Source organism: Salvelinus alpinus, chromosome 16 (genome assembly GCF_045679555.1).
Source record: "Salvelinus alpinus chromosome 16, SLU_Salpinus.1, whole genome shotgun sequence".
Taxonomy (NCBI): Eukaryota; Metazoa; Chordata; class Actinopteri; order Salmoniformes; family Salmonidae; genus Salvelinus; species Salvelinus alpinus.
Genome location: NC_092101.1, coordinates 36868095 through 36878171, shown reverse-complemented (window position 1 = coordinate 36878171; position 10077 = coordinate 36868095). Strand labels below are relative to the sequence as shown.

Below are 10077 nucleotides of genomic sequence, written 5' to 3'. Positions count from 1 at the left end.
GAAACCACAGTGTTTCATCATAGAAGTAGAACAGTATATTTGAGTGGTTTTAATGCACTCAACATTCTCTGTCATTAAATGTATGTTTATTGACAAATACATGATTTAACTGTGCTCTTCTGCTAGACATTCACATGCCAAGCGACGCCACCTCTAACTTCCTTCCATCAGGACATGTTCAAGGAAAGGGGCTTCATTTGGAGTAGGCTGAACCGAGTAGGTTGGAGGAGTTGGCAAGACAACACAAACAGATCTGGGACCAGGCTATTAAAAACAGAGTGGACTGCTGCTGTGATCCAAAATCACAGTCTGCTCAGTAAGCCTCCCTAAGCACAGGTCTGGAACCAGTTTCCCCAACCATATATATAATTTTTTACCTTGGACCGGTCCTTAGTACGGACATTATATCCATTGAGTCGAAACTCATTGGATGTTTGTTAGTGGCAGAGTTCTCCAGTTGAGGGGAGGGAGAGTACAAGCGTATCCCAATGTCATTGACACCCATCAAGAGTGTCTGGCTGGGGATCTGGAGATCTGTGATTCTATACAGAGTGCATGGGGGTGCCACAGGTCAATGGCTTTAGTCAATATGGCATCTGTGTTCTCTTGTGGCACCTGCTAGAGGAAGGAGAAAACAAAACAAATCAATGTGATTGGTAGAGAAAGGAGGTAAATCATTTTGGTTGGCAGGGGTATGGTCTTAGACAGGTCTAAAGAAACATGATATGAAGAAAATGTAGTCTATTCAGAGGAACCGAACAGCATATTATGAGTTGTCCTTCTGTTTGGCCCTGATCTAACTATGCCATAAGGCTATGAGCAATACTAGTTCATTTAGAAGACAAGATTTGCTTAAAATTCTGTGCCACTATTTTATAGTATGAAGAATACAATTGAACATAAATGAAAAAAACAGAAAGGATATTTTTTCCAAACGATTTGAGGGAGTGTGCATGTCCGTCTATTCTGTGTTGAGCGGTTAACAAAGAAACAGGTAGTCGTTGATCAAATCTTTCTCACAGGCTACAAGTGAAAACAGACCCATCGGGGACGCAACTGCGTGTGTCCTTATCCAATTCCGAGGCACATATTGAAGATATTCGAAGAACTGTCCACATTTACTTTTTGTCAGCCAGTAAGATGAGCAGGCCTAACGAACAGCAAAAGCACTAGCCTATGTCAATGTACTATCCCCCATAGTACGAAAGTTGACCCATTCTATTCTGTGAGATAAATAAATATTCCAAACATAGTCCGGGACAGTTGTGGTATGCGATAGATCCCAAATTAATACAACCACTAGCATAAAAAAATCCTGTTTTAAGCAATGAGCCTGACGCAAAAGATGAGAACGTTTAGCTTAAAAATGTTGATAAACTATTAGGCTATTTCTTCACATTATAAGCGCAGCAATGCGCACACGGCAGTAGGCTATAAGCACTGATGTTCCATTAGCAGGAAAACACCATTCTCAAAAGTGAACACAAATGTGATTATGCATGTAATGCTTTTATTATAAAGATGCTTTTTTATGGTGAAAACGTTCTTCCCCAAACTTGAAACTCACGTATGTATGTATGATGCATGTCTGCCAGTTAGGCAAAACATCCCTTGTAATGTGAATTAATGTGCTTTAATTTAAGAAGTTATTTGGCCACTTTAGTTGTGATACAAACTTTAGGCCTATGGGCTAGGCTACATGAGGTGTGCGTCAACGTTGAATCTTAATCGAACCTAACCTATATGAATATAAATATAAACCATGGAAGTGAGACTGTCATTATGCATAATGTACTTTGTAATATTCATGTTATACCAGTGCAGCGGTATATTTTATATGACCAACTACCGCACTGATGTTAGCATAGCGTTAATTAGCACCCATTTGCACGTGAACTAGCTAATTGCTCACAATGAGGGAATCTTATTTGGACAAATCTGCCTACTTGAGCAGTAAGCCTAGGTTTACATATACAGTTATGTAATCGATATGATCGTTGATTTTCTGTGTTTCTTCAATGTATGCCTTGTTCTGTTTGGCTGGCTCTAAATGTGTATCATTGATGCCATTCCCTTAGTTCGCTATAGCGAGTCTACACAGCCTACACATAGTATATACAATAATGAAATCACCTGGTCCCAACACACATGGCAAGTCAAGAAAAGTAATTGTAACTTGTCCACACTGCAAACTGAAGTTAAATAAGAAAAACTTCAAAACACATTTATGAAGAAAGCATACACATTGCTTTGAAACAGTGTCCAATGAAAGATTTTTGGCATGTGAGTACATTGATGTGAGAAATGGTGTGTTTTCAGTCAAAAATACATTTTCTGGTCCAGCAACACCCATACATGTTGTGAAAAATACTTGGGCTAATTCAGTTCCAACTGTGTTCAAAACTGTTATGCATGCTGAAGTATAAAAAGCTGTTGAATTGTACTTTTTCTTTACTTTCACATACACCGTGTTCACAGAAACATTGCTCGGATCTCGTCTCCTGGACCTTGGAGGACTTTTGGTGTGGATGATGTTATTCCACTGAACTGTACCATTTGATTGTCATTCCTTTATTAAAAATTGTACCTTGTTCACACGGCACGGCCTACCAAAGCAAGGTTTCTCAAACAACTGTGGGGTGTTTGTTTTGATGGTAAGACGCTGCCTATTCAGTATATTATATTAGTCCTATTTTCTGTTATAACATATGAAAAGTTATTAATTATGTACTTGCAACATGCAAAGCACACTTGTTATTGCTTATTATTCTTGACACTTTTTGGGACCTATTTCCTACAGTTTTTACACTACATACACAATTCATACATCAAACTCCTGGAGAGCTGGATTCTGATGTGACATGCTGTGACAACTTGTTATTATTAATATTTACTATTACCATTATTGTTGTTATCATAACTATCCAACTTAACCTACTCTTTCTTAACTTACAGTACGCTCTGTACATTGCATGGTGGTATTGTGAAAGTGGGGTGTAATTTGACCTGATCACCCAATGAGGCACGACTCTTAATATTTATTCTTCAAGGAAGTAGATGTTTTTCTAAGGGACACCCTAGAGGCAGCAAGGTGACGTGAACTCCAAACATTTAAAGGCACTGTTTCCCTCCCTAGTGTAATTGAAATGGACGGGGAAGACCACATTACAAGCCTTAAAGAACTACGGTTGTATAATGGCCTGGATGAAGAGGAAGATATTATCCTCAAGGAACCATTCACGTTCCAGTTACAGAGAGATTATGAGATGTTCTATGTGGAGGCAGTTGACAACAAGACAATTACTGTCTTTGCTTCTTTTGAGGAGCAGGAGTGAAGCCATTTTTGAGGAATGGTCAAACCTTGTTTTTGTCTGCTGTGTTAATTGTTTCAATTGTTAATTGTGTTATGTTGTTCAGTAAAGATGACGTAGCATGAAGTGAAAAGTGTTACAACCCACCTGCTGGTACTTTATATAATATTTCTTACGATCTTCAAAAATTAAATATGTTTGTATTCAACGTGTGCCTTACGCAAACGTGTGTGTTTGTATTCAGTGTGTGACTGTCAAACCTCAGATGGACAAAAAAAGTGGGCGGGGTCAAATGTTTGACCCCCCCACATCGGCTTCCTATTTCGCAACAAAGCCTCCTTCACTCATGCTGCCAAACATACCCTCGTAAAACTGACTATCCTGCCGATCCTTGACTTCGGCAATGTCATTTACAAATTAGCCTCCAACACTCTACTCAGCAAACTGGATGCAGTCGATCACAGTGCCATCCGTTTTGTCACCAAAGCCCCATATACTACCCACCACTGCGACCTGCATGCTCTCGTTGGCTGGTTCTCGCTACATATTCGTCACCAAACCCACTGGCTCCAGGTCATCTATAAGTCTTTGCTAGGTAAAGCTCCGCCTTATCTCAGCTCACTGGTCATCATAGTAACACACATCCGTAGCACGCGCTCCAGCAGGTATATTTCACTGGTCATCCCCAAAGCCAACACCTCCTTCGGCCGCCTGTCTTTCCAGTTCTCTGCTGCCAATGACTGGAACGAATTGCAAAAATCACTGAAGTTGGAGACTTATATCTCCCTCACTAACTTTAAGCATCGGCTGTCAGAGCAGCTTACCGATCGCTGCAGCTGTACACAGCCCATCTGTAAATAGCCCATCCAACCAACTACCTACCTCATCCCCATATATATACAGTGGGGAGAACAAGTATTTGATACACTGCCGATTTTGCAAGTTTTCCTACTTACAAAGCATGTAGAGGTCTGTAATTTTTATCATAGGTACACTTCAACTGTGAGAGACGGAATCTAAAACAAAAATCCAGAAAATCACATTGTATAATTTTTAAGTAATTAATTTGCATTTTATTGCATGACATAAGTATTTGATCACCTACCAACCAGTAAGAATTCCGGCTCTCACAGACCTGTTAGTTTTTCTTTAAGAAGCCCTCCTGTTCTCCACTCATTACCTGTATTAACTGCACCTGTTTGAACTCGTTACCTGTATCAAAGACACCTGTCCACACACTCAATCAAACAGACGCCAACCTCTCCACAATGGCCAAGACCAGAGAGCTGTGTAAGGACATCAGGGATAAAATTGTAGACCTGCACAAGGCTGGGATGGGCTACAGGACAATAGGCAAGCAGCTTGGTGAGAAGGCAACAACTGTTGGCGCAATTATTAGAAAATGGAAGAAGTTCAAGATGACGGTCAATCACCCTCGGTCTGGGGCTCCATGCAAGATCTCACCTCGTGGGGCATCAATGATCATGAGGAAGGTGAGGGATCAGCCCAGAACTACATGGCAGGACCTGCCCAATGACCTGAAGAGAGCTGGGACCACAGTCTCAAAGAAAACCATTAGTAACACACTACGCCGTCATGGATTAAAATCCTGCAGTGCACGCAAGGACCCCCTGCTCAAGCCAGCGCATGTCCAGGCCCGTCTGAAGTTTGCCAATGACCATCTGGATGATCCAGAGGAGGAATGGGAGAAGGTCATGTGGTCTGATGAGACAAAAATAGAGCTTTTTGGTCTAAACTCCACTCGCCGTGTTTGGAGGAAGAAGAAGGATGAGTACAACCCCAAGAACACCATCCCAACCGTGAAGCATGGAGGTGGAAACATCATTCTTTGGGGATGCTTTTCTGCAAAGGGGACAGGACGACTGCACTGTATTGAGGGGAGGATGGATTGGGCCATGTATCGCGAGATCTTGGCCAACAACCTCCTTCCCTCAGTAAGAACATTGAAGATGGGTCGTGGCTGGGTCTTCCAGCATGACAACAACCCGAAACACACAGCCAGGGCAACTAAGGAGTGGCTCCGTAAGAAACATCTCAAGGTCCTGGAGTGGCCTAGCCAGTCTCCAGACCTGAACCCAATAGAAAATCTTTGGAGGGAGCTGAAAGTCCGTATTGCCCAGCGCCAGCACCGAAACCTGAAGGATCTGGAGAAGGTCTGTATGGAGGAGTGGGCCAAAATCCCTGCTGCAGTGTGTGCAAACCTGGTCAAGAACTACAGGAAACGTTTGATCTGTGTATTTGCAAACAGAGGTTTCTGTACCAAATATTAAGATCTGCTTTTCTGATGTATCAAATACTTATGTCATGCAATAAAATGCAAATTAATTACTTAAAAATTATACAATGTGATTTTCTGGATTTTTGTTTTAGATTCCGTCTCTCACAGTTGAAGTGTACCTATGATAAAAATTACAGACCTCTACATGCGTTGTAAGTAGGAAAACCTGCAAAATCGGCAGTGTATCAAATACTTGTTCTCCCCACTGTATATATATATATATATATTTATTTTTTGCTCTTTTGCACACCAGTATTTCTACTTGCACATTCTCATCTGCACATCTATCACTCCAGTGTTAATTGCTAAATTATTTCGCCACTATGGCCTATTTATTGCCTTACCTCCTTACTTCATTTGCACACACTGTATACAGATTTTCTATTGTGTTATTGACTGTATGTTTGTTTATCCCATGTGTAACTCTGTGTTGTCGCACTGCTTTGCTTTATCTTGGCCAGGTCACAGTTGTAAATGAGAACGTGTTCTCAACTGGCCTACCTGGTTAAATATTTATTTTTTTACTCAAATTGAGCCCGGCCCCGAATTGCACACTGCAGTCAGGGGTACTTGAGCCAGGTAGGCAATACTCCTGTTGTAAAGATAAGCAATGTGCTTAATATTAGGAAAGTTGAGAAATAAATATAGTAGGCCTAGCCTATTGAAAGCTGATGGGATCTTTTTAAGAGGCCATCACTCTGTATTTTTCATGCAATTTCATAACCTATAGAAATGTTGCACATCATGAGCTCATAGGCTCTCATGAAGTGTTTGATTAGATTTTCGATTATATTTGCATTGATGTCAGAGTGATTAGAGCGACAATAGAGTGCCAAGAACCAGGCAGATAGCAAGTTTGGTAGGCTACTAATGACCATGAGCAGTATCAGCGCTTGGAGAAGCCGTGACTAAACGGTCACATGGAATTTGACTGCTGTCATGACTTGTGACTGCCATTGTGGTGGTAATATGGTCACCGTAACAGCCCTAGGCTTGGCTGTGCTTTTGGTGTGTTCTCTTCACTACTGTCTGCCTGGTGAGAGACAGGGGTGTCTATGGGTTTAATAGTGAGGTGTTAAAAAGGTTAGTCTTCCAGAGTTTCACCTGTGTTGGATGTAGCTTGTGTGTGAGACTTTCCACACATGGATCCTGTACATTGAGGGCAGAGGGAACCTCTGACTGAATGTGCTAAGTTTCTCCACATCTGACAGAGAAATACACAAGTAAAAAGGCACAAGGTAAGCAAACGACACAAGGAAGGCAAGGTTAATAGCATAGGCCTACATAACAATGAAGGTAGAAGGTGGAAGCATCAGTACCAGTGGTGGGCCGTCAGGGCCAGCAAGGCCTTCTCTGCTGGCCTAAACATCATCAGAATATATATATCTTTTTTTATATATTTTCCCACAAATATGTATTAAATTATTCCCCAGAGTAAGAGTTATACTCTTCATTTCATAGCTTTCCTCTTGGTTGCACTGCTTCCAGCCCCAGGTTGAGATTTGGAGGGCTGGTCTTTATGTTAGATCTTTTATCCAATCATATTCAGCCATCATGTGTTGCCAGGGGTCTAAAATCTGCCCTCAGGCCTTCAGAATCAACAGTGCGGGCGCTTGTAGCTTATAGTGAATGGAAATGAAAATTTAGTGTCAACCAATCAGCTTTAGAGTTGGCTATTGTACGCCTGCTGGCTGGCTCCAGTGTTACACAGGAGCCAGCTAGCAGGCGTAGTGCGTGCACGTCTTTTGATTGGATTACCAATATTGAGAGGCAGGTCCTATGGGCAGGTCTATGCAGATCTAGGAAACTGAATTTGATAAACGAATTAATTCGCGTACCACTAAGCTGTTTTTTCAACCCACAATGGCGGAAGGAGGAGAAGATATCGATTTGGTCGAGGATATAATTATAACGCAATTCGCAAGACGAACTTTTCAAGAAAAGTTAGACATTGTAAGGAGAGGTCGCCCGACGCCGAACTACGAGCGCTATCAATGGCTCACAGGCTCCGAGAAGCACTGCAAACTGTACTGCTGGGAATGCCTATTATTTGCAAGTGATCGATTTGGTGTTTGGAGCCACACTGGCTTTGCAAACTTGAGTTGTCTAACCAAGGCAGCAACGAGACACCAAAGTACGGCTGGGCACTTACAAGCAATGGTGCTTTTGAAAACTTTTGGGGACACCGGAGTGGATCTACAGCTCAACGAACAAACGCGCAGGGCAACGGAGCTGCACAATGAAAAGGTGAAGGGAAATATTGAAAAGACTCATTGATTGTGTCATGTTTTTGGGTAAACACTGTTTACCCAAAAATGTCAATTTGTCAATTTCAAGGTGACGCAACGCCTGGTTATACTGCGTTTCTGTCTAAATGTATAGTGTCTAGAGCCATGGCATCATAATGATGGTAATAAGAGGTGGATTAATTCGGGTGGGACTGTGTAGTACCTCACTGAAGGCCCAGGCCCCAGGCACGCCACTGATCAGTACTAACAGTAATAGTTATTGTGGTGCACTTGTTGTAACAGTAATACTGTGCTGTCACTGTGGTAATAATCCAATGTTTATGTTGCCTGTACCCAATGGGTTTTCTTTCATAAGTATCTCCAGTGATTTATTCTCCTCCACCTTCTCATAATAGGCAGAACAAAGTTCCTCTGGGGGTCTTCTGCCATACTGACACCTGGACAAATCACAGAAGGGTATTGACGTGTCTCCGGAAAATCACATCAACATCACAGCACAGTTAATCAGGCAGACTGATAAAGTTTATCAGGCAGGCTAGTTGACAGTAATGCTGCGTTTACATGGTACAAGGTAGACGGCGAACCGGATGTCATTGTTTTCAACGAGAGCACGACGTCAACTTTTGCCGTCTGCCATAGTAGTGTTGTTTTCTACCGGATGTAGATTTACACTGAAATCAAGATAGCAGCGCTTGCTTTTGCCGCCACCTTCTGCATATCGACTGGTATGGCGGTTTTGCGTCCCTCGTCTAAACGCAGCATAACGAACACTAAAGAAAACACTGATAAACATTGAATCTACCTCTACAATGAAAAGTGATATAGATTGCGAGACAACATCAACATTGATGATAATCATTCCAGGTTAGCTTTTTTGACAGGGCTATCAATGACAGTCAACAGTTACTATAGTTTCAGCAGGTGTTTATTCCACAAATTACCACCGGCTAAATCTATGAAGTTGAAATGTCTATTTACTCTGTTCCATCCCACTGCGCAATCCACTGTCTCATCAGCACAGTCTGGCAATTTATACACTAAGATCAACACTGTAAAAAACATCTAGACATTATCTCTCTTTTCTTTTAAACTAGCATTTGTTTTTTAACAGCGGAAACTTATATTAACCTTACTGTGTGTCTTCGACATTTGCAATATTGAAATGAGATCTCCAGCTGTCCCATAATGAACGTGTCTGGGTTCCGGACGAGACAAGACAAGACAGGCCAGCAGCTTTTCTCAGCCATTCGAAATCATGAATCAGCTAGCATAATTTTTTTATGGACATCTACAAATAAATGTCAATAGAACACTTCAAACGAAACGAAATCCAGGTAGTTTGCGGTCTTTCCAGCTTCAGTTTGATTGTGTTAGCTGTGTTGTTGGCTAGCTCCTCTGAACATGTGTCCTGACGAGAGCACATGTTCTATGCCAGGTGAAATTGCGCATCATTACATTAGCTCATTGTTATGGGATGTAAATTATCAAAATAAATGTCACTAGAAAACAGCTTAAACAAACGCTAATGCAGCTACTGTTTTTCGGATTGCACTGTTTGACGTGACTGTAAATTAACGATAGTTGGCTAGCTGGCACGCGAGGAATAACAACGTTGCCAGTCAGTATGGCAATGGAACATTCAGAACGAACGACTGGGTCCGGTCCATACAAAACAAAAACCCTCAATGACTCGGTCGTGGCTCAGACAACCGAACCGATAGAATGAAACCTTAGATGTGTCGGGACTAGATGTCGTGGAAGGATAAAATAGTATGAATACATTTATCAAAATAACGTTAAAGAAAATAACGGTCAGTATTTGAGTATGTATAAAACTGATAATGCTGTTGTAGCAGATATTTGGAAACGCCAGCTTCTCGAGCATTATCACTTAACGTTAAATGTAGCCACAGAACAATTGATGTAACTAGCTAAGCTTGCAGTTTCTAGTATTTTCTGTGACAGCATTAAAATGATAGTTTACCGACAGCCATTGAAAACTGTGCGATGAATAGACCTACATACAGAAGTACAATTTTTTGGTAAAATGTGCTTTCAGTAAAGCTTCTACAGCCTCCTACCCTGTTGCACCAGTGGGCCTCTGCATCCACGCCCTTTACAGGTTGCAGTCACTCTGAAGGCACGCGTCTTCAGCAAGCTAATTAGCTACGGTAACCACTATGGTTTATTGCTCATACCAATGCATAGCCGCGGAAGT

The 10077-nt window shown here is 41.6% G+C and overlaps 1 protein-coding gene across 4 annotated transcripts; it reads right to left on the bottom strand.

The window, feature by feature from the left end:
* Nucleotides 1-69: 69 nt before the first annotated feature.
* Nucleotides 70-10077, bottom strand: LOC139541439 (TBC1 domain family member 7-like). Of its 4 annotated transcripts, none has more exons than XM_071346100.1 (4): nt 9941-10049; nt 8193-8296; nt 6715-6814; nt 70-615 (listed from the first exon to the last, which is right to left on the bottom strand). In XM_071346100.1, exons 1-4 carry the CDS (start codon nt 9964-9966, stop codon nt 585-587), a joined length of 261 nt encoding a protein of 86 aa, XP_071202201.1. In that variant the 5' UTR covers nt 9967-10049; the 3' UTR covers nt 70-584. The 4 variants fall into 4 exon arrangements, 2 of the variants coding, with proteins under 2 accessions (XP_071202201.1, XP_071202200.1); XM_071346099.1 differs by having other exon boundaries at nt 70-618; nt 9941-10044; XR_011668346.1 differs by lacking the exon at nt 8193-8296 and having other exon boundaries at nt 70-618; nt 9941-10077.

Coding starts and splice junctions, on each gene's coding strand:
- LOC139541439 (XM_071346099.1), bottom strand. CDS start 9,966: ATGCAGAGGCCCACTGGTGCAACAGG. Junction 6,815..8,192: donor TATGAAAGAAAACCCATTGG/GTACAGGCAACA, acceptor TTTCTCTGTCAG/ATGTGGAGAAACTTAGCACA. Junction 619..6,714: donor ACAAGCTACATCCAACACAG/GTGAAACTCTGG, acceptor TCCTTCCTCTAG/CAGGTGCCACAAGAGAACAC.